At 42.9% G+C, this 22,026-nt stretch overlaps 1 protein-coding gene across 1 annotated transcript in view; it reads right to left on the bottom strand.

The window, feature by feature from the left end:
• Nucleotides 1–22,026, bottom strand: part of cadps2 (Ca++-dependent secretion activator 2) — a gene marked incomplete at its 3' end in the record, with an annotated part of 161,750 nt that overhangs the window by 82,701 nt on the left and 57,023 nt on the right. The window contains exons 9-10 of the mRNA XM_083763979.1: nucleotides 21,241–21,441; nucleotides 8,088–8,224 (exon numbers count right to left, since the gene is read on the bottom strand). Coding sequence (XP_083620105.1) covers nucleotides 8,088–8,224; nucleotides 21,241–21,441 — 338 coding nt within the window. The remainder of the gene's footprint in view (nucleotides 1–8,087; nucleotides 8,225–21,240; nucleotides 21,442–22,026) is intronic.

Below are 22,026 nucleotides of genomic sequence, written 5' to 3'. Positions count from 1 at the left end.
TGTTAATTATGTTGAGCCTGGAACCAAGCCATCCAGGCTCCTGATGAATCATGACAATAACACATTTGAATATTTACGATATATATACTATATTTAATATAGCTTTGTTTTGCGGTTTTCAAATAATTCTGGACACAGAATCAAATGTTTTACATAATACCGTCATAGGCGGAGCTTGAAGTTGACGCTGGGGGGTGCGACTGCTTGGCCAACGACACCCGCGCGTGCGCGCGCGATTTTTTTAACCTTTATTTTATTATTTTAGCGATTTTACAATGCCCTAACCCCTAAAAATTAGTTATTTAGGTAGTACAGCAGCTCACACACATGCACTACAGCCATACAGCGAGTCATCATATCATGATAAGAGAGATGATTACAAACTACAGTCAGAAGCCAGAAGGTATTAAAGTTTAAAAAAAAAAAAAAAAAAAAAAACTTTTTTCTTTTTTTTCCTTTTTTTTCAGGGGGTGCAGTGCACCCCTTGAACCCCCCCAAGCTCCGCCCATGAATACCGTACATATACTCAATGCTGTGGTCATTGACACTTTTTTTACACTTTCTTGCCACTGCCCTGAGCTCCCTTTGGCTCGGAGGAGATGTTCAGTTTCACTCTTCCCTCTCTCAGCATTCTCCCCGAGCCTTTTGTCTCTGCCTCAGTCAGAGCTATTAATATCACACTACAAAAGGAATAGCACAGAGGAAACCAGAGCCCCGCTCGTCGTCGCCGCCGTCGCGTACTGGCGACAAGTGACAAGATGTTCCTCTTTGACAAACAGATGGCGAACTCTCCGACTTGGCGCTGACCGCTCAATTAGCCACTAACAAGCCAAATGCCTCGTTAGCGCCAAGAGACTTGGCAGTCCCCCGTGTTATCGTCATGAGCTCGTCCTGCCGAGTACCTCGGAGAATGACACAGGCAAAAGAATTGACGCCCTGTCACCCCGAAATGTCAAGACTTTGGGGGTATAGCTACTATTTGCCATTTGTGCAACTGAATGACTGTTGAAGATTATTTGAGCAAAGTAGAGCAACGGTATACTTGTGCAAGTACTGGTGACACTTCGCCAGTGTTGGTCAGAAACCTCTTATCTTCACATTTGGACATTTCTCTCATAAATTAACTCCCTGCTTGATCATAAATAGTACAGACAAAAGCAACAAAAGTAGCAGATCTACAAGCTCGAAATGCAGCACGGCGTGTAGATCTTTTATATACTCTATTATGAGTGAGTATATAAGACTATGTGACTATATGTGACTATAATAGATTTAAGCCATTTTGAACTGAGATCAGATTCTAAAAATGTCTTCTACATCCTGACAGTTTTCTTAAAAAGCTATGTTTCTGTCAGTCGTTCTTCGATTAAAAAATCACACACGTGTGAACTGAGTGGTGCAATTCCCCCCCCCCCCCCCCCCCCCTCCCTCTCTCTCTCTCTCTCTCTCTCTCTCTCTCTCTCTCACTCTCTCTCATTAGAGTCACTACCCCTCTCACTGTTTCTGGCGCCCCCTACTGCTATTATTAAGTCACATACCTATGCTCACACAGACAGACAGACACACACACAAACAAACAAACACACAGACACACACACAAACAAACAGGTACGAGGACATTGCAAGCTGGTTGTAGGAGTGGTTTGCACCACTCAAAAAAAATAGCAGACCCACAAGCTCGTAGCGCGCCACTCGGTGGCGCTACGAGCTTGTAGATCTGCTATTTTTCAATATCTAAAGCATGACATGACATGACTAACACCAAAAGGGGTTCCCGCCCAAAATGGTTTAAGCACTCATTTGTTCCTGTCAATTAAAATGCTTAATCAGAGATTGCTAAATGGCAGTAACCACAACTGACGAGTTGCACTTTATCAAGGGAATGCGTGCAATATATCTCAGCTTTTTATGTTGGTGTATTTGATGGCGTTTTCCTTTTTTTCTTCTTTCTGTGAATGTGTATATGTTTATGAGATCTTATAACTATACTTGTACAGTGGTATAAGCTGATTATATAGACATTGGATGTAACAAGTGTTACCCAGGTATTACTATTATTTGATGTATATTCGGAATTTAGATTATTATTATTTTTTAAGAAACAAGCATTTTGCCATGAATGGTTTGGGCTTCCACCTTGACAATAGAGTTAGAGTACGTGCCAATATTTAGCAGTGCCCCATGCAGTCAATTGCACATCTACAAGCGTTTTACGTTGTGTACAGGATGAAACAAAAAAATGATTCGTTTAGAAAAAACAACACGTTCATTGTCTTTTTTTGTCTTGTGTTTTCGTTCTCAAGGTCAAACGTTTACGCTTCCATGTGAGAACTGAGGAGCAATTTAGAGCTTCTCTTTTCAACTTCAGACAGCCATGATATTTCTAATTAATAAAACCATAATTGCTTCTTTTCTTTTGTGGAGAGGGTAACAAATTTAAGCATGCCGAGTAGTGGGAGGCTTGGAGACTGTGTGTGTGTGTGTGTGTGTGTGTGTGTGTGTGTGTGTGTGTGTGTGTGTCTGTGAGTGTGCGCGTGCGTGTGTGTGTGTGTGTGTGTGGTGGTGCATGCGTCTGAGTAATTATATTAGAGTTCACCATGGTAGCTCATGGCAGCCAATGATTTAACGATGATAGCCTACACTCACACAGGTTTGATGGGAGTGATTACTAATAAAAACACAAAATAAAATATGGATCAGATGCCTTCTAAAAATCAGCAGTTCTCACACTTTCAAGATTTTTCAAAAATGTACAAGAAATAGCAGATGTACAAGCTCATAGCACAGCACAACGTTACACACTGTGAACTTGTATGTCTGTTATTTCTGAATAGCCGAGGCAAAATTCAAAAGAAGACACAGATGCTTTCCATGGTTTTACTGGGTTACGGTAAAAAAAAAAGGCTAGGCATTACACACGGCGGCTTCAGCCATACATCTTTTCGGTTTAACTGGCGTTCTTGTGCCGTTTTGTTTTTGCTGTATATAAAAGGCAATTTTATTTAGTCCACACACTGTTTTGTAGCTCCCACAGGAATTTTATCTAGGTATAAGGATGGCAACGCTTCGACGCCCTATGGGTCTTCGTCAGGTACATGACCAAGACGCCAGTGGCGCCAGTGGCAGAAAAATGTCAACCATCAGATTCAAAATTTCAGATCCTGTGTCTAGGTGAGACACGATGCTCTATGCCACGACATGTCTCCATAGAAGAGCAGGGAAGTTAAATACAACCACCTCAATCGTATAAGTTGTATTGTATTAACACACTCTACCATACAGATTGGACAAAATTACATTTTTATCCCATCAAAACCAGGAAAGCATCCGTGTCATTTTAGATTTTTTTGCATTGGCTATTATAAAATAACCGATATACAGTATACAAGCTCACAGCATGTCACTGTATGTACATCTTTTTCTTTTCTTTTTTCACTTATTTTGAGTGACATAGAGTGGCACTTTAAGACAGATGCATTCATTCATTCATAAGCAAAAGAAAACTAAAACACATGTGGGCACGCACAAGCGCCAAAGTGGGTCACGTCCGGGGTCAAAGAGTGCCACGGATTCTTTTCAACAAGAACGAACCAAGACGGAAGGGAGCTAAATATTGGTCACAGGGCATTGTCCAGTTCAGTGGTCAGTCTGTATGATCCCGTGACCTTCTCCGTTCCGCTTCCCTAGCCAATGTTTCAGGGGGGGGTCCTGAGATCCTTCCAGACTGTGCTATACCCTGGCCGCGTGCCAAGTCAAATCCTCCATCCGTGTTTCTCATTATTTTTTTCCCCCAGTGGCTGCTAATACGGGACTCGTCACAAACAGCTTGTCAGTGTATTCTACAGTGTGATAGATTTGTTTTATGTTCAACTTCACAGTGTATTCTGTTCTGTGTACTGTACATGGGGGTGGGGGGGGGGGGGGGTTTGTCTTGGTTCCCTGGTTCTTTCTCGTTCTTGACAGTTCGTTCATGTACAGTTTGTTCATGTATAGTGCAATGCATCGTCGTTCACAAATAGCATATGGGTCAATTTGTACACTTTTCGGTGGTTAAACTTAATACTCCAGGTTTGACTTTGTAGGTATAGGGCCAGCTGTGCCACTTTAAAACGGCAGGGCTCAAAGTCATTTTGGGGCTTCGGGTCGAATATATATATATATATATATATTTTCTCTTCTTCTGGGAGCTCGGTCACGATGCAACCAAACCTGGGGCAGGGGAATGGAGTTGCTCTGGTAATTACTGTTGTTGTTGGGTCTCTTTGTGAATCTCTGAGAAGAACCCAACCCACTCATCAACAGATGTCCCCTCCTAGACCAAGGCACTGCCCTTTTGGTAAAAGCCCATCTTTTTTTCCTTTTTTTGTAAAAGGGGCTCAGGTTGGAAATACAAAAGACCCCCGTCATTACAAAAGCATTTAGAGAGAGAATGTAAGACAGGAGGGTCTCTGAATGGATGCAGAGGTCTAATTGCAGAGCTGGCTGGGAAGTAACCCACAGGTGAGGCAGGTATGAACCAAATGAAGGAGGCACAGATGTCACCTTACTATACACATTTCATTTGATTTGTTCAGCCAATGTTCTTATTTTGTAGGGTTAATATTGTGTGTATATATAATATAATAGTGCAGAAACCGCTTGTCGACATATTTTACGTTTTCTTTTAGTACATTTCTGGATCACACAAAAGCATCACTTTGCACAAGGTTTGAGCATGTCGATCTGCAACGTTTGCCATTCTTGTATTTGAATCCTGAAAAGCAGGGGTTTTGGACATATGAGGTTTCCACCCGACAGAGACGGATGCAATATTGTGTATCGTAACAAAGAATTAGGACGTCAGTGTTTGGTGTAAATTAATACCTTTAAAAAATGTCTCGTTTCTTACTTGTTAATATAATACTGTAGATGGATCCATCAAAAGAGTCAATGACAACAGCAGAATAAGCTGTTTGGCAGAGAGGATTTGGCACTTCTTTCCATGGGCCCTACCCACATAAATCCCACAAATGCATGTTCCTTACAAATGGGGCACCCATTAAAACCGATATAACATACGTTTTTTTCAGAAAACTGTTGCATAAAGCACGGCCCAAACTCGCACATTGCGACCTTAACAGACCCCTATACGGTCTGTTAATAACCCCCCCACAACACACACACACACTCACTCGCACGCACACGCACATACCCTCCTCCATTGGGCAATCACAGCAGTTGTCCGTGGAGCGAGGGGGTCATGTATTGATTAGAAGCGTTTATCCCCTCATCCAGGGAGCTAGACCGCCCTGAGGCATGTATACATGTATGTATGTAGTATGTATGTATGTGGCCCTGCTACAAGGCACTGCCCCAACAGACCCAAGGCACTGGGAAAACAGTGAGTTAAGACCTCGTCTCAACCCACTTTATTTTCCTCTGAAGGCAAATCCTGTTTATTATTATCTAATTTCAGTTTTAAACTTTGTGTGCCATCTTATAAGTTGACCAAAGGTCAGCTGGTACATTCAGGGTTCAAGTTTTAAGTTTTTCCCTCGACCCATGTCAATCCCTTTGTCCTGTTCTTCCAACCTCCAAATTACCTAATTTAAGTGTTTCTTCTTCTTCTTCTTCTTCTTATGTTAACTAAAAACACAACCACGGTGCCAGGAACCAACAATCATTACCTGTGTGGACTTAGTTAAAATAACGGATAAATAATCGTTCAGTTCTTCACAACACTTTTAGCCATAAATGCAAATGCAAGTTGTCATACGATGCATAGTGAAAATAGCTGATCTACAAGCTCACAACGCATCCCATCGTGAGATGCCACATCGTGGTGAGTTGTGACCTAGGAGATGAGCTATTTTGGACTATTATACTGTATATGCACATTTATTTTTCATTATTGTTATTTTAATTATTTATTTGTTTTATTTTGAGACAATTTATGAATATTTTGGGGAAATTGTCCGATAATGACATACTGTAAGCACTAAGTAGGGCTATCGTTGAAAATGTTTAAATAAAAAAAGTCAACAACCAGCGGTGCACCAGTAGATGCTGGAATAGTGAGCATCAACCACATACTGGCCATCGGCCAGTTCCATCGGTCAATAATCAGCAGGGACTAGGGCCGCCCACAGCTATTTAGGTTACATTTTGAGCCATTGTTCCAACGATGACTTTGATTTAATAGAGAAACTACGGGGGGTACTGCGCCCTGGTCGCATTTTTAATTCACTGATAAATTCATTATTAATTCATAATTTGTTAAATTGGAAAAAGGGCTTCGCTAAGACCTCCATATTATTATGGTCAATGCCTGTGTGAAAAGTGGGAGTGATTTGGTGCAGGCAGTGAGGAGCTACGGCAGTTACAGTGACAGACGGACATTCAGACAAACATTGTCAGAATTATAGTATGATATGATATGATGATGATATGAGAGATCGGCGAAACGCGCCGTGCAATAAAGAAATGAAGCATCACTAATCTTGTCCTGAGTCTACTGGAGTGTGCGGTCCCTTCCTTTCCCTGGGGAAGTTCTCTTTGGCCAGCATATATATATAATTATATATATATATATATATATATATATATATATATATATATATATATATGATATGAAAGATATATATATATATATATATATGGGTAGTATCGTCTGTCGGGTGGAAACCTCATTATGTTCAAAATTGTTACTTTTCAAATAAAAGTAGTAGATTTACAAGTTTGTGAATGTGTATATAATTTATTTGTTTGATCTCTCTTCTTCTCGCCTTGTTTTCTAGTTGTTTTCTGGTAGTAACAAAACGATAAAACTTTCAAGCAATCCAACCGACAGATTCAAAGGACGTGTGTACACGTCCTAGCGCATCTTCAATGATATCTAACGAGAGAATATTCTGATTTATTTTCCTTTTTTTATATTTTTGAGTGGGACTCCAAGGCCACCATACGGTCCGGTCTGTTTACCGCTGCAGAAAGAATGCCTCGTCTCTCCTAATCCAGGGCGCTCTCCGTGGCTTTGATCTGATGGATATATAGTAAGTTGACTTCTCAACGGCCTCTCGTTCAAAATATGAACGAATTACTTTGAACTAATTATTTAGCGATATTATGGAAACGAGAGCAAGGTAAGCAAGCAAAAAACATATTCCCGTTTTTTTCCGGAACAGAAGTGGGGGGGGGGGGGGTCTTTAGAGAGTAAAAGGGGCCATGTCTTCCCGCCCCTCAAGCTTCTATTTTGAAGGAATCCCGGCGCTGATTGTGTTAACTTCTTATGGCCATAGGCGTCGTAACAAATGTGATGAGGTCAGCACATTTGGGCTGTGGCCAAATTTTGCACAATGTTTTTCATGCAAAACTAATGCTTGGAATGGATTCAGCATCATGAAAAACCCCCCTTAGTTTGACATGTCACATGCTACTTAAAGCAAAAGGAAATTTAGAAAATATTGCCTTATATAGGTGGCCATACTGTACAGGCCATTTCTAAACTTTCCCCTCAGACAACTTTTTCTTTGTGTTAAAATATATTGAAGATACAAAATCAGCTGAGTTTGTTTTTTTTGCAATTAGTTTGAGGTTGATCCTGTATTTTTCATAGATTTCATGTACTATCACTCATATTTCATAGTCCGTTTCTATCGAAAATGTAACTAATTCAGCAGCAATAACACTAGCGTTTTCTCTCAGTCAGTTGATTCTTCATATGAGTGAAACGGCCGGGATGATTTGCTTATTTTTCAATCACAGTTCTTATATGAGGCGATCTAAAATCCCCCTATGGGGATTACAATGCAAATAAAAAGTATGTGAACCTGTGGACTCTCTTCATAAAGATGGCCCTGCATTCAGGACAACCCTGACTGTGACGGGTTGTGAACTTGTAGATCTGCTATTTTCACAATTTTAGATTTCTTTGGGAAATGCATTGCCTACAATTTGCAGGCATGAGCCTGCAATGATGTTGCAATGATCTTCGATAATCAATTCATTTAGATTAATAGTCGCACACCGACACCTAAAACAAGGGACCGACGCATCCCATCCCACCACCTACCCCTATAGGAGGTCCTTGCCCTCGCATACGTACGTACCAGGCAGGAGAAGGAGTCGTTCATGCGATGCTGCAATGTGTGCTTCTGCAACATGGCGAACAGGGCGGCGTGGTCGAACTGACACGGTGCTGCACTGATCAGCTCCTCCACTCCCTGTCTCTGGGATGGATCCAGACCTAGAGAGAGAGAGAGAGGAGAGAGAGAACATGTAAGATGCCCTGCGTGCACGCATCTCACCTGTGTGACGGCAGACTGCTGGTCGAGCACTGGCGCTTCTTTGGCATGGGAGGTCAGATCAACATATGGAATGAATTCTGTACTGGCCATATATGGAGCGTGTCTTGAGTGTACAGGGTTTGATGAGGTAAGATCAACATATGGCATTTAAATGGTGGCAGCGGGTGTCTTGAGTGTACAGGGTTTGATGAGGTCTGGCCATATATTTACAATTTACAATTTAGGCAATTAGCAGACGCTCTTGATCCAGAGCGACTTACATTTAAGCAAAAACAAAAGCATGGCATACATCACATATATAAAAAGTAGTTATCATGAATCATGTATAAACTAAGAACGTAACAGTGGAGTATCTATGTCAACTATACATACTATACTATATTATATATTATACAATATACACATGTGTACTATAAAGTGCTATGACTACATAAAATGCAATTCTATATATATATGGAGCGTGTCTTGAGTGTACAGGGTTTGATGAGGTCAGATGAGGTCAGATCAACATATGGAATGTCAGAACAGGTCAGCTCCATATATGGGGATCTAAGTGTGGCAGCGGGGTCAGTGTCTTGAGTGTACAGGGTTTGATGCGGGCCCGGGTAGGCCGGGCCATATTTTTTGGGCCTGTTGAGAACTCTAGTTTTCGCCGGCTGCCGGGCGCGGCTGCACAAATAACTTTGGGGCGGGCCCATCTAGAGTTTGAATGGACAGGTATCAGTCAAAAGGGAGACATCGAAGAGGAAGAACAGGTGGGGAAAGGATCAACATATGGAATGTCGGAACAGGTCAGCTCCATATATGGAGATCTAAGGTTTTGAGGTTTGAGGTCAGATGTAGAGTTGCTGGCCGGCTCCATATATGCAGATCTAGGTGATGATCCAGTCTTCTCCATGTATGGCTATCCGGGGTTTGATGACGTCAGTGTCGTGATCTTCATATATGGAGACAGCCATATATGGAGTGTGTCATGAGGCGTGACGGACTGACGACCATATATGGCGGCGTGACGGAGTCACTGACGGATCAACTGACTGGTTTTGCAGGTTTTCATAGTAATCCGCAACCTACGGTCGCAAATAAAACAGTGATTCTCTAACAGATCCAGACCAACACGATAATAAAACATCTCTAACACTCCCTCAAGGCCCCCTGCAGGGTCTTTAAACATCTCTAACACTCCCTCAAGGCCCCCTGCAGGGTCTTTAAACATCTCTAACACTCCCTCAAGGCCCCCTGCAGGGTCTTTATCTCAGATCAAGGCCCCCTGCAGGGTCTTTATCTCAGATCAAGGCCCCCTGCAGGGTCTTTATCTCAGATCAAGGCCCCCTGCAGGGTCTTTAATAAACATCTCTAACACTCCCTCAAGGCCCCCTGCAGGGTCTTTAATAAACATCTCTAACACTCCCTCAAGGCCCCCTGCAGGGTCTTTAATAAACATCTCTAACACTCCCTCAAGGCCCCCTGCAGGGTCTTTAATAAACATCTCTAACACTCCCTCAAGGCCCCCTGCAGGGTCTTTAATAAACATCTCTAACACTCCCTCAAGGCCCCCTGCAGGGTCTTTAATAAACATCTCTAACACTCCCTCAAGGCCCCCTGCAGGGTCTTTAATAAACATCTCTAACACTCCCTCAAGGCCCCCTGCAGGGTCTTTAATAAACATCTCTAACACTCCCTCAAGGCCCCCTGCAGGGTCTTTAATAAACATCTCTAACACTCCCTCAAGGCCCCCTGCAGGGTCTTTAAACATCTCTAACACTCCCTCAAGGCCCCCTGCAGGGTCTTTAAAACATCTCTAACACTCCCTCAAGGCCCCCTGCAGGGTCTTTAAAACATCTCTAACACTCCCTCAAGGCCCCCTGCAGGGTCTTTAAACATCTCTAACACTCCCTCAAGGCCCCCTGCAGGGTCTTTAAAACATCTCTAACACTCCCTCAAGGCCCCCTGCAGGGTCTTTAAACATCTCTAACACTCCCTCAAGGCCCCCTGCAGGGTCTTTAAACATCTCTAACACTCCCTCAAGGCCCCCTGCAGGGTCTTTAAACATCTCTAACACTCCCTCAAGGCCCCCTGCAGGGTCTTTAAACATCTCTAACACTCCCTCAAGGCCCCCTGCAGGGTCTTTAAACATCTCTAACACTCCCTCAAGGCCCCCTGCAGGGTCTTTAAACATCTCTAACACTCCCTCAAGGCCCCCTGCAGGGTCTTTAAACATCTCTAACACTCCCTCAAGGCCCCCTGCAGGGTCTTTAAACATCTCTAACACTCCCTCAAGGCCCCCTGCAGGGTCTTTAAACATCTCTAACACTCCCTCAAGGCCCCCTGCAGGGTCTTTAAACATCTCTAACACTCCCTCAAGGCCCCCTGCAGGGTCTTTAAACATCTCTAACACTCCCTCAAGGCCCCCTGCAGGGTCTTTAAACATCTCTAACACTCCCTCAAGGCCCCCTGCAGGGTCTCCCTCAAGGCCCCCTCCCCTGCAGGGTCTTTCCGGAGCCTACTTGGAGAACCACCCGAATAAAGGATTGATATGTACAGTATGACTCTGTGGATGGATTTAATAGTATGTTCACTATCCACTTTCTACTCACTCTACTTTAACCCATTTAGACCTGAGGACGATTCTACAAATGTCTTCTAAATCCTGACAGTTTTCTGAAAAAACCTATGCATGTTTCTATGTCAGTGGTTTTCAAAATATTTCATGTCAAGGACCCCATCTGAAAACTTGTTCCAGGGACCCCCCAGAAGCAAAGATTTGAGTTAAAAAAGTTGGCTCTGAAAGAAATATATATTCAAAGATTTGCACTACATTTTCACGATTTTTCAAAAATAGCAGAGCTACAAGCTCGTAGCGTGACGCGCTATGAGCTTGTAGATCTGCTATTTTTAAATAGCTAAAGTATAATATAATGCTTGAAACACCAACAGGGGTTCCCGCTCCAAAATGGGTTAAGGGATTCTGAAGTACAGTCACACTGTAGGCAGTTAATAATACTGTAGTAATAATGTAATAAAGAAATATAATATAGGCCTTTACATATATTTACTCTTGGCCCATAAAAATGGGTCCGCTATACGCACTGTTTGGGAAACATCGCAGTACAGTATATTCAAATTCAGTTCACACCTTCTCTGGAGCTCAAGCGTGTAAAGAAAGCTGACTGCACTGACGCCATTGGCACCGTCAGTCCTCAATGCTTTGGCTAATGGTTCCCACCTCCGTTGGCTACAGGCACTCTGTGAAATCAAATCTACCACATCTCGGCTGTAAGTACGTGAAACTGACAAAAACACTCCGAAACATGGGAGGGCTCAGAGGAAAACATTGCAATGCAAGTGTGAAGTTTTGCTAAATCTGGTATATTTACACTGCATTTTTAATGTAATGTTCATCAATATACACGGTCCCGACCAAATAAACGAATAGAGAAAGAAAGAAAGAATGCAGCGGCGTGGTCGACAAAAAAACGCAAAGACTCAGACAATTATAGGCTCAGACATTTATTAGTCCGAAATGTACACTTGGGCTAAAATAAAGTGATTAAGTGATCTACAAGCTCATAGTTTTTTTCTTTTTTTTACGTCAGGCCTAAATGGGTTAATACATGTCAAAGAAATCTATAGCTATATTTACAGAAGATAAAAAGGAAAGGAGGAAAAACGACGGCAGTGTATGTGCCCCCTCCTTTCAAGGGGCTGTATAATGTATCAATCTCTTGTCGTTGTCTGACCGGTGCTTTTTTTTTCAGGCCACAGTTTTGAAAGAAGCCAGGGATTCACATCGCTTAATGGATGATGTTTATAAATGATGATCGGTATTTGTTCAGTCAACAGGCAGTGCAAGTTATTTAGCAACATCCATCCGTCAATTTCCAGTGGAAGATATTTCTATGTCAGTGGCAAAAGGCAAAGAACGGATGGGTGAAGAAAAAAGAAAGGCGTAAAAGTGCATCGAAAGAAACGCACGCGAGATGCAAACAGAATGACAGAGTATACGCGCGGCACATACACAGCCAATTGTAACGAGGCCACGAGGCCAGGTCAGAGACGGCGGAGGAAAAGGAACAAACACAAAAAGAAAAAGATAAATCTTAAAGAAAAGGGAGCAGGGATGAGCAAAGACTGGCCCGGCCGCCTCATGCAAACGCCGAGTTCACTTGCAAGTCCTTTCAAAGGCACGCTAGTTAATAGCTGGCGTTGAGTCGAGAACGCCACTCCGCCCCCCCCTCCTCCTCCCGTGTTTTCTCATGAAAAGCCTAACACTCTCGGTCTCCTTGCTCATTGTGGGAGAGAGGCTTACATTTGGGTTTGATGGGAAGTTTCTTATAGCATGACACATGCCCCCCACCCCCCACAAAAGACCATATAAGACTGTGCAGGAGAGAGAGAATGCTTGCTAGTGTTCAGATCCAACGCCTGCGACGCCCGCGGCCTCACACTCCAACGAGACGAGCATTAGTAGGTTTAGCTTTTTACCAAACGCTGCCACTTTCGGGCTCTCGCCCCCCATCATCATAGTATACGTCCATAATACTTCCATGCTGTGTGCCGGCAGATGCATAAAAAAGCCCCAGTACCCTAGCCATGCCCGCAAGCAATCATTTGTGTTTCGAATGCCTCAGCTGCCAACCCCCCCCCCCCCCCACACCCCACTCCGCCTTCTTTCGGTCATTCTTGTCAACAAACTAAAAGGCGGCAGAAGTGCAATCTGTACAATCAACTTGCCATCGACGCTCATCTCTTTTATTCAGACTCGCGTGCTTTTCTTTTTTCTTTTCTCTCTCCGTTGCCCTTTAGGCTCCATTGGCCCTATTTCTGCCTTTCTTTTCTCTTTTTTCTTTTCTTTTCTTTTTTAATTCCGATGTAGGTCATTTTTTTTAAAACATTTGTTACATAAAAAAAACACATGCGGGGAGGGTGTCCTTAATGTAATTGGGAGAGAATGGCAGGAAGAAAGGAGCATTGAAGGAGGTGACTCTAAAGAAAGGAAAACGAGACAAAGAGATATAGATTAAGTCCAATCGGGAGGGAGGGACAGTATTGATTTGAGGGGCAGCAGTGTCGCTAATCCATGTCACGTCCAACTTTCATCTATTAACTGGAGGAGGGGTGGAGGAGGGGGTGCTGGCCTGGAACAATCTCTGTGCTTGTGTGTGCGTGTGCGTGTGTGTCTGTGTGTGTGTTTGTTTGTCTGTCTGGACCTCGTTGCACTTGGCCTCCCAAATATAGTGAGAAATAAGACATTATGAGGACCATTTTCCTGGTCCTCACAACAACACAATTCATTTTATTATCTAATAGTAAAAATATTTTTAAATATATCTTTTTTAGATGTATAAGCTTATAGAAAAGATTTAGGTTGTGGTAAGTTAGGGGTTAGGACATTTAGAGGTTGGGTTACGGCCAGGTTGAGGGTAGTTGATACACAAGTTTAAAGTTTCAACAAGCTTTTTTTCTCCAATGCAGTCCGAAAATGATAAGATCCTTGATTATGCAGGCAGAAATCCTTGATTTTGCAAAGAAATATCAAATATGCTGGTCTTTTATGCTGTGAAATTTGCCGGAAGTTGTGAAATATGCAAAATATGCAGGGTTTTTATGTGAATTATGCGATGAAACATACGGGAAGTTGAGAACTATGAGAGTAGTTTGCGCAAATATGTGCCATTTTGGACAATATCTACATTATATACTAAGATGAATACAGTACCTCAGTGCAACACTTTGTACAGTAACAGTTATCAAAAACATATGTGTTCACATGTGTATGTGCCCGTATGTATGTATGTATGTGCCCGTATGTATGTATGTATGTATGTATGTATGTATGTACGTACGTATGTAAGTGTGTGTATTGCACAGGACTCAATCTCTACCCTATCCGTCTCCATCGGAATCGTCAGGTACAACAGTCACATCCATGTGACATGTCACACTGAGAGGTGGCGACGCCCGATGATGACAGGTTATCGACGCGAGCAGAGAGAGGGAGACACAGGTAAGGCCAGGCGGGGGAGTATAGGGTGGCGGGTGCGCACGGGGGTATAGGACCAGATTGGCTCGGTGGGAGCGTGGTATAGCAGTGAGAGAGGAGATGAGATTGAGGAAGACAGGCCTGTGTCATTCCACTCGTTAGTGGAAGGTTGTTACCACACACCACGACCATGCTCACAAACGTCACACACACTATACTCCCAGGGTGAGCGAAATGTCACTGAAAAACGAGTGCCGCTGCCCCGGGGCCGTTTTCTTTTGTAGTATAATTGTACCATATGCCGTTGTATGTCTGAGTACACAGGCTTTGGTCAAACAAATCATATACATTGAGTATACCTGTATAGGACCCCAATGGAATTAGAGCCTCCTCCCATCACTGGAATAGTCTTCCTGCAGTCTTTCTGATTCTGATCTATACGGTAGCAAGCATGCAGCGTTGAGCGTACAAACCAGTATATACCGTACCATAGGCGAGTTACGTGCTTGTCAGTCTATGAACAACGTTGTGCACATATAACTGTACTTAACCGATTCCAAGCCATCATTGACTCCAGCTATGCAATATCCGTTTTACCCGTGTCAGAGTACCCATTCCACCCGTCATCCAATCAAATCTGACTGTGAATCAGAACTGTGAATCAACTCTTAGAGCAATTCATATTGGGAAAAGGTAATAAAAACCATCAACTTCTTGCCTGGACAACATTCTGATCAGACATCAGATTTGGCGACACTCATGTTGGCTACAAGATGTTATGCTATTTGTGAAATTGGAAAAAAATCTAATTCACAATCAGGGGCTAAACTAATACAGCCCCTCCTATATTCAGCTATAGTGTAGATTCTTGCCCTAACACAAACATTAACATGACAATGAATGGAGTCCGAATTTTCGTCATACGTGTCTGAGCAAATCAGTATTTTTGTCCTAATTTAATGCCATTGACAATGAATGGAGAATGTATTTATTTTTATTTATGTAGCAAATCTGTATTTTTGTCAAATTACCATTGACAATGAATGGAGAATGTACGTCATGTGTCTGAGCAAATCGGTATTCTTGTCCTACACATTAAATTCCCATTGACAATGAATGGATGATGTACGTCTTGCACAATCTCACTTCACACAGGTGTGTTTTTTCAAGTACTGGCAACCATTAATCACTTAAGACTCAATCTGACACTGGCAAATCCCACTATCTCAGTATAAATTCCCTCTTATCCTCCTCAAACACCTTTTCCCTTCAACAGGGGCACTTTGTCTGTTTTATTCGTTTTATTTTTTATAAATTTTCTTTGTACGATATTAGGCTGCTTTTATATGTAATATGCGCATGGGAGTAACTTACGTGTATTTGTATTATGTCTTGTGAAGAAATAAAAATAAATGGACACCTTGATGCATACCACATACATCAATTCGGTAATACCCATTTGTCAATAAAAAAGGCAAAACATTTGAGTTACTTTTTCCACCACTGCCACAAGTTCTTCTTCTTCTTCTTCTCTTTAGTGCACGGAACACTTGTAGCCAAACAACACTACGGCTGTAGTTGTGTGAATAGATGTAGACACACAACCCTATGGCTGTAGTTGTGTGAATAGATGTAGACACACAACACTACGGCTGTAGTTGTGTGAATAGATGTAGACACACAACCCTACGGCTGTAGTTGTGTGAATAGATGTAGCCACACAACCCTACGGCTGTAGTTGTGTGAATAGATGTAGACACACAACACTACGGCTGTAGTTGTGTGAATAGATGTAGCCACACAACCCTACGGCTGTAGTTGTGTTAATAGATGTAGACACACAACACTACGGCTGTAGTTGTGTGAATAGATGTAGCCACACAACCCTACGGCTGTAGTTGTGTGAATAGATGTAGACACACAACACTACGGCTGTAGTTGTGTGAATAGATGTAGACACACAACACTACGGCTGTAGTTGTGTGAATAGATGTAGACACACAACACTACGGCTGTAGTTGTGTGAATAGATGTAGACACACAACACTACGGCTGTAGTTGTGTGAATAGATGTAGACACACAACACTATGGCTGTAGTTGTGTGAATAGATGTAGACACACAACACTACGGCTGTAGTTGTGTGAATAGATGTAGACACACAAAGCTAAGGCTAGCTGTGTGGCGACAGGACAATGAGCCATACGCAGTGACTGGTGTGAATGGGCAGGAGAAATGCGTTTCCTGGAACAACGGCTTAAAGACTGTTCAATTACACGGCCCAGTGTTCAAGTAGTAGGCCTACTGTATAGAGCCCTTGAACGTCCACTGCGAGGACATTGTTGTCGCACGCGTTTAACACAAGGACATTGTCTCGGGCAACAGGCTGGCATTTTCTCAGAACCAAGCCTTCACCAATACACCTTGCTATGGAAAAATACATTGATTGTGTGTGTGTGTGTGTGTGCGTGTGCGTGTGCGTGTGCGTGTGCGTGTGTGTTTGTGTGTGTGTGTCACTCATTTTCAATATAGCCCAACACGATAATCAACAGAAATGACATTCACATAATAGCATCATCAATGTTAATTTGGTACCGTGCCGTGCAAATAAGACAACCGATCTATAATCTCAAATAACAAGCCCGCGATATTCAGCGTGCGACACCCGTACACAGTAACAGTAACACGTAACACCTGTGAACGTGTCATTGTGTGTGTCAATGGAGTAATTAACCCACTTTTACATGAGATCAGATTCTAAAAATGTCTTCTACATCCTGGCAGTTTTCTGAAAAAGCTATGTTTCTATGTCAGTCGTTCTTCGATTCTTCAAAAATAGCAGACCTACAAGCTCGAAAACAGAGTGCCACCGAGTGGCGCGCTATGAGCTTGTAGATCTGCCATAAGGGGTTCCCTTCCCGCTCAAAATGGGTTACAAAGAACATATACATACTGTACAAGCACGATGTTGTGTATGGCCTTTTCACACCATATATGCGTGGGTGGGCAGTGTGTGCACGTCTACGGTTATGTGTACACATGCTGCAACTAGTCTCGTTTAACCTTTACATCATTACTGAGAAAAGAAACAGATATTGATGAAGGCGTGAGTTCCCTGACACGTTAAGACTCTAACGTGTCTATATGAGAATATATACAGCATATAGCCCACAACGCAATGTATATAGCGTGTCCTGCAAAAAAGTTAGCCACTTTATTAAACAGTGGTGGAAAAAGTACTAAAATGTTATGTCACGGTGGTTAAACTCCCTGAAGGTGAATTATGTCCCGACAATGACCACCTAGCCAGATATTATCCCGCTTATTACATTGGCTGAAGAAGAAGAAGAAGAAGAAGAAGAAGAAGAAGAAGAAGAAGAAGAAGAAGAAGAAGAAGAAGAAGAAGAAGAAGAAGAAGAAGAAGAAGAAGAAGAAGAAGAAGAAGAAGAAGAAGAAGAAGAAGAAGAAGAAGAAGAAGAAGAAGAAGAAGAAGAAGAAGAAGAAGAAGAAGAAGAAGAAGAAGAAGAAGAAGAAGAAGAAGAAGAAGAAGAAGAAGAAGAAGAAGAAGAAGAAGAAGAAGAAGAAGAAGAAGAAGAAGAAGAAGAAGAAGAAGAAGAAGAAGAAGAAGAAGAAGAAGAAGAAGAAGAAGAAGAAGAAGAAGAAGAAGAAGAAGAATTAAATACAACATACAGTTTTTCCAGGGCTTAGTGGGTAAAATAGCTTAGCTGAAAACAGCTGATCAGCTAGCGAACAATTTGCTGATTTTGCTATCTATTGGAAGCTTATAATATTTGCAAAGTTTTTCCCTCACAATATGAAGGCTTAATTGTTTAAGTGGTTAAGTGCTATTTTCAAGGACACATTGAATGTCCAAACAAATAGTGTCGCCACCTTTCACCATATGAACCACACAGGCGTGCCATTACTTCTAATAAGTACACAACACAAACAACTGCAAACACAGTGCAGTATGATGTGAAAGAATAAATCACAGCTCCGCACGCAGCTAATGTCACCACACCAGTCTTCAAGTGGGCAGCCAGACAGTGTGTACGAGCAAGCAGAGATGCAACAACTACAATGTGGCAACATCTGGAGAGAGGGAGTTTATACCAAGCTAGTCTTTACGAACGTATAACTATTTCTGACATGGAAATCCACGTTTTCGGAAGATAGTCTTCCCTCTAAGTTACTTATTCCCATGTAATTGTACATACATTTTGTTTTGCTCCACGACAGAACCCGGTAAAACGCTCTACTTCCGCATTTGACCACCACCAACACACACATTCACACACCAATTCAGGAGGAAACCATGCAAGGCACCACCCTGCACATCGGGAGCAATTAGGGGTTCAGTGTCTTGCCAACCAACTGGAACCCCACAAATCCAACAAACGAACATGGGGAGACAGGGCCTTCGCAGTGGCTGCCCCTTCTCTTTGGAACTCACTCCCAACTCACATCAGAGCTGCCCCCGCCTTCGAAATGTTCAAAAGCACACTCAAAACCCACCTTTTCAAACTGGCTTTCCCTACATAACCCCCCCAGAAAAGCGATATATAAATCGTATATATTATTATTATTATTGCTCAAGGGCACTTCGACTCTGGGGGAGCCCCGGGTTCGAACTGGGGAACCTTGCCGTTCCCATCCGGTCACTCTACCCCTGAGCCACTGCCGCCCATCATGCCACATATACTGCCGCCCATGTTATCTATTATTACAATTGAGAAGTGCTTTGTGGCCATGATGATACATCACTGACTTTAGCTCTGCGTTCACAAGCGTGCACAGTGGCTGTTGGCAGTTTCACACAGCGGGGCCAGCTTTTGAAGTTGCCCTTTCCGTGATGCGATGGAGCGATTGCGGATTGAGCACGGACAATAACACACGGCCATTGGCCAATCAGACACATCGCTGTTTGTCTTCGTTCAAAAATGTCTGCTTTGTGTGTCTCACTCGGACACAAGATATTAACAGAGAAACGACAACACGGGTGTGAGCGCGCCGCGGGCACGCTCACTTCTAGTACTTTCATAAATGTTCAAGAATATATTTAACAAACAAAAATCCACACATTGCATCGTGACATTATTCCCTATTTTCGGAATGTGTTGTGAGCTTGTAGATCTGCCTTTATTATCATCATATTTTTCCCCCTCAGATTTTGAAAAATAGTTGAAATGTTCAAAAGGCTTGCTGTACTGCACTCTATGTTGTTGAGGTGGTATGTTGCACCGCACACACACACGCTCGCACAGTGCGAGCAACATGCTAACCTGTCAGATTAGCCCCCTGCCTGTGTGTGTGGGCTGGCAGCTGCGCCAGACCATCAACATCCAAGGTGACAGCACTGACAATATTGGTAGCTACGTATGGTTGGTATATATATATATATATATATATATATATATATATATATATATCCCTCCGTATAAAAAAGGAAACAAATTTGAACCTGGCAACTACCGCCCCGCCCATTTATATAGCGCTTTTATACGAATCGCTTTACATACTGTGTAGATTGTGCATTAATTACATTCACACATTCACACACCGATGGCAGTGGAAACCATGCAAGGCACCAACCTGCTCATCGGGAGCAATGGGCGCTATATGCATCCAAGTCTTCACGCGTTCAGCATGGGCCGCCGCTGCACTTCCGATCGATCGCCAGTCGACGTATTGATCGTGAACGTACGGTCGTGAGAGAGAGAGAGAGAGAGAGAGAGAGAGAGAGAGAGAGAGAGAGAGAGAGAGAGAGAGAGAGAGAGAGCGCGAGACAGAGACAGTTGAGAGCGGCGCAGATTATGGGGAAAGAGAGAGAGTGTGTCAGTGCGTGAGCAGTGAGAGACTGGAAGAGCTGCCGTTTTTAACCCATTTTGAGCTGAGATCAGATTCTAAAAATGTCGATTTTTCAAAAATAGCAGACCTACAAGCTCGTAGCGCGCCACTCGGTGGCGCGCTATGAGCTTGTAGATCTGCTATTTTTCAATAGCTAAAGCATAACATAATGCTAACACCGAAAGGGGTTCCCGCCCAAAATGGGTTAAATGGAGATTAAAGAAGTTTTTAACTCATGTCATCATGTCAACGTTGCCACGCAAATAATACAAACTATGAAAACCACACGATCAAATAATAAAATTAATTAGTATGGTTTAAAGGACTATTTTTGTTTCCCACAAAATCACAACTGTACGTGCACGTTAATTGACGAAAAACACGTTATGGAGATAAGTGGTTTCAGCCCGACGACAGCAACAGATATTTGGTCTCGCACAAAAGTAGCAAAACTAGATACCAGATCTGAAAAGCGTTTTGAGCTTGTAGATTAATTTAAATCCTGAAAAGTGAAAGTTTAGATATCGTCAACGGTCATGTCTCTCCCGACATGAATTTTGACCCGATGGTCAACATTCAATTTATCCCCTGAGCAAGCATGCTAGGCTCTATTAGCTGGCAAAAATGTCAGCACTTGTGCAGGAAACAGAGTTCAAATCCGGGGTAGAAGAGGAAAGTTACATAGCAGACCTACAAGCTCATAGCGCGCCACCGAGTGGCGCGCTACGAGCTTGTAGATCTGCTATTTTTTTTTAATCGTGAAAAAGTGTTAAAAAACGAATATAATCCTGGTCTCTAAAACTACCTCCGACTAGCCAGCCGGGGCGCCTGATGGAGGGGAAAGGAACTGGTCGGAATAACGTGTTTCTTCCATGCGCTACGTCCGGCCAGGGAAATTCCCCCCCCGTCAGGTGAAAAGAAGCAGCTTGGACTCCTCATGCATAGAAGGAAACATGAGGTCAGTCCGCTGCCCCCCCAGGTTGGCAGAGGAAGTGTAGCGCCCATGATTACATTAGATAATTGGCACTGGGTGAAAAAACTGGGTTGCAAAATCGTGGGATGAAAATTATATAAAAAACAAAAAACAAAGACGATGGAGGTGGAGCAAAGATGGAGGTGGACTTACTGATCGGGGACATGGGATTGTGTCCGCCGCCACGGCAGTTGTTGGTCTTGTTCTGGGAAGGGGGCACGGGCTTGTAGGACTGTCCGGTGGCGCGGTACATGGCCTGGACCCACAGCACGCGGTCCTGCTCGTCGTCGCTGGCAAACATCACCAGGTCGCCCTCCTTCACGGCGTTGAAGAACACCCGTCCTCCCTGCAGACCTGCCAGGCATGGGATCATAATCGTCATTAACATTTATCGTGGTAAAAAATATATATATATATTGCAGAGATTTTAATGATCGCGAAATTATCCGACCATACATCATTTTACTTTTGCTGGGCTGCATATCCGGTATGTATACCGCTTAACCCATTTAGACCCGAGCTCAATTCTACAAAATGTCTTCTAAATCATGACAGTTTTCTGAAAAACCTATGTTTCTGTGTCAGTGGCGCTCAATAATTTCATGTCAAGGACCCCCAGGAATTATCTGTATTTGGCCGCCGACCTCCATCTGAAAATATGTTGTTCCAGGGACCTCCCAGAAGCAAAGATATGAGTTAAAAACGTTCGTTCTGAAAAAAGATTTTTCAAAAATAGCAGACCTACAAGCTCGCATATTGGTTAAACCCTGGTATGTTTGTTTCCACCGTACGCAACAACCACGTCTTCATCAAAAACAGCCAATCTACAAGCTGACGACGCATCTCAGTGCAATGCAGATAAGAATAACACCACGATGCCGAATTGCAATCAATGGGTTTCAACTTGACCAGAGTATCTGACTGAACTGAAATGTTGAA

Source organism: Protomyctophum parallelum (assembly GCF_964188405.1).
Source record: "Protomyctophum parallelum genome assembly, chromosome: 4".
Classification (NCBI taxonomy): Eukaryota; Metazoa; Chordata; class Actinopteri; order Myctophiformes; family Myctophidae; genus Protomyctophum; species Protomyctophum parallelum.
Note: the sequence above shows the minus strand (reverse complement) of the source record. Positions and strands in the feature narration are given on the sequence as shown.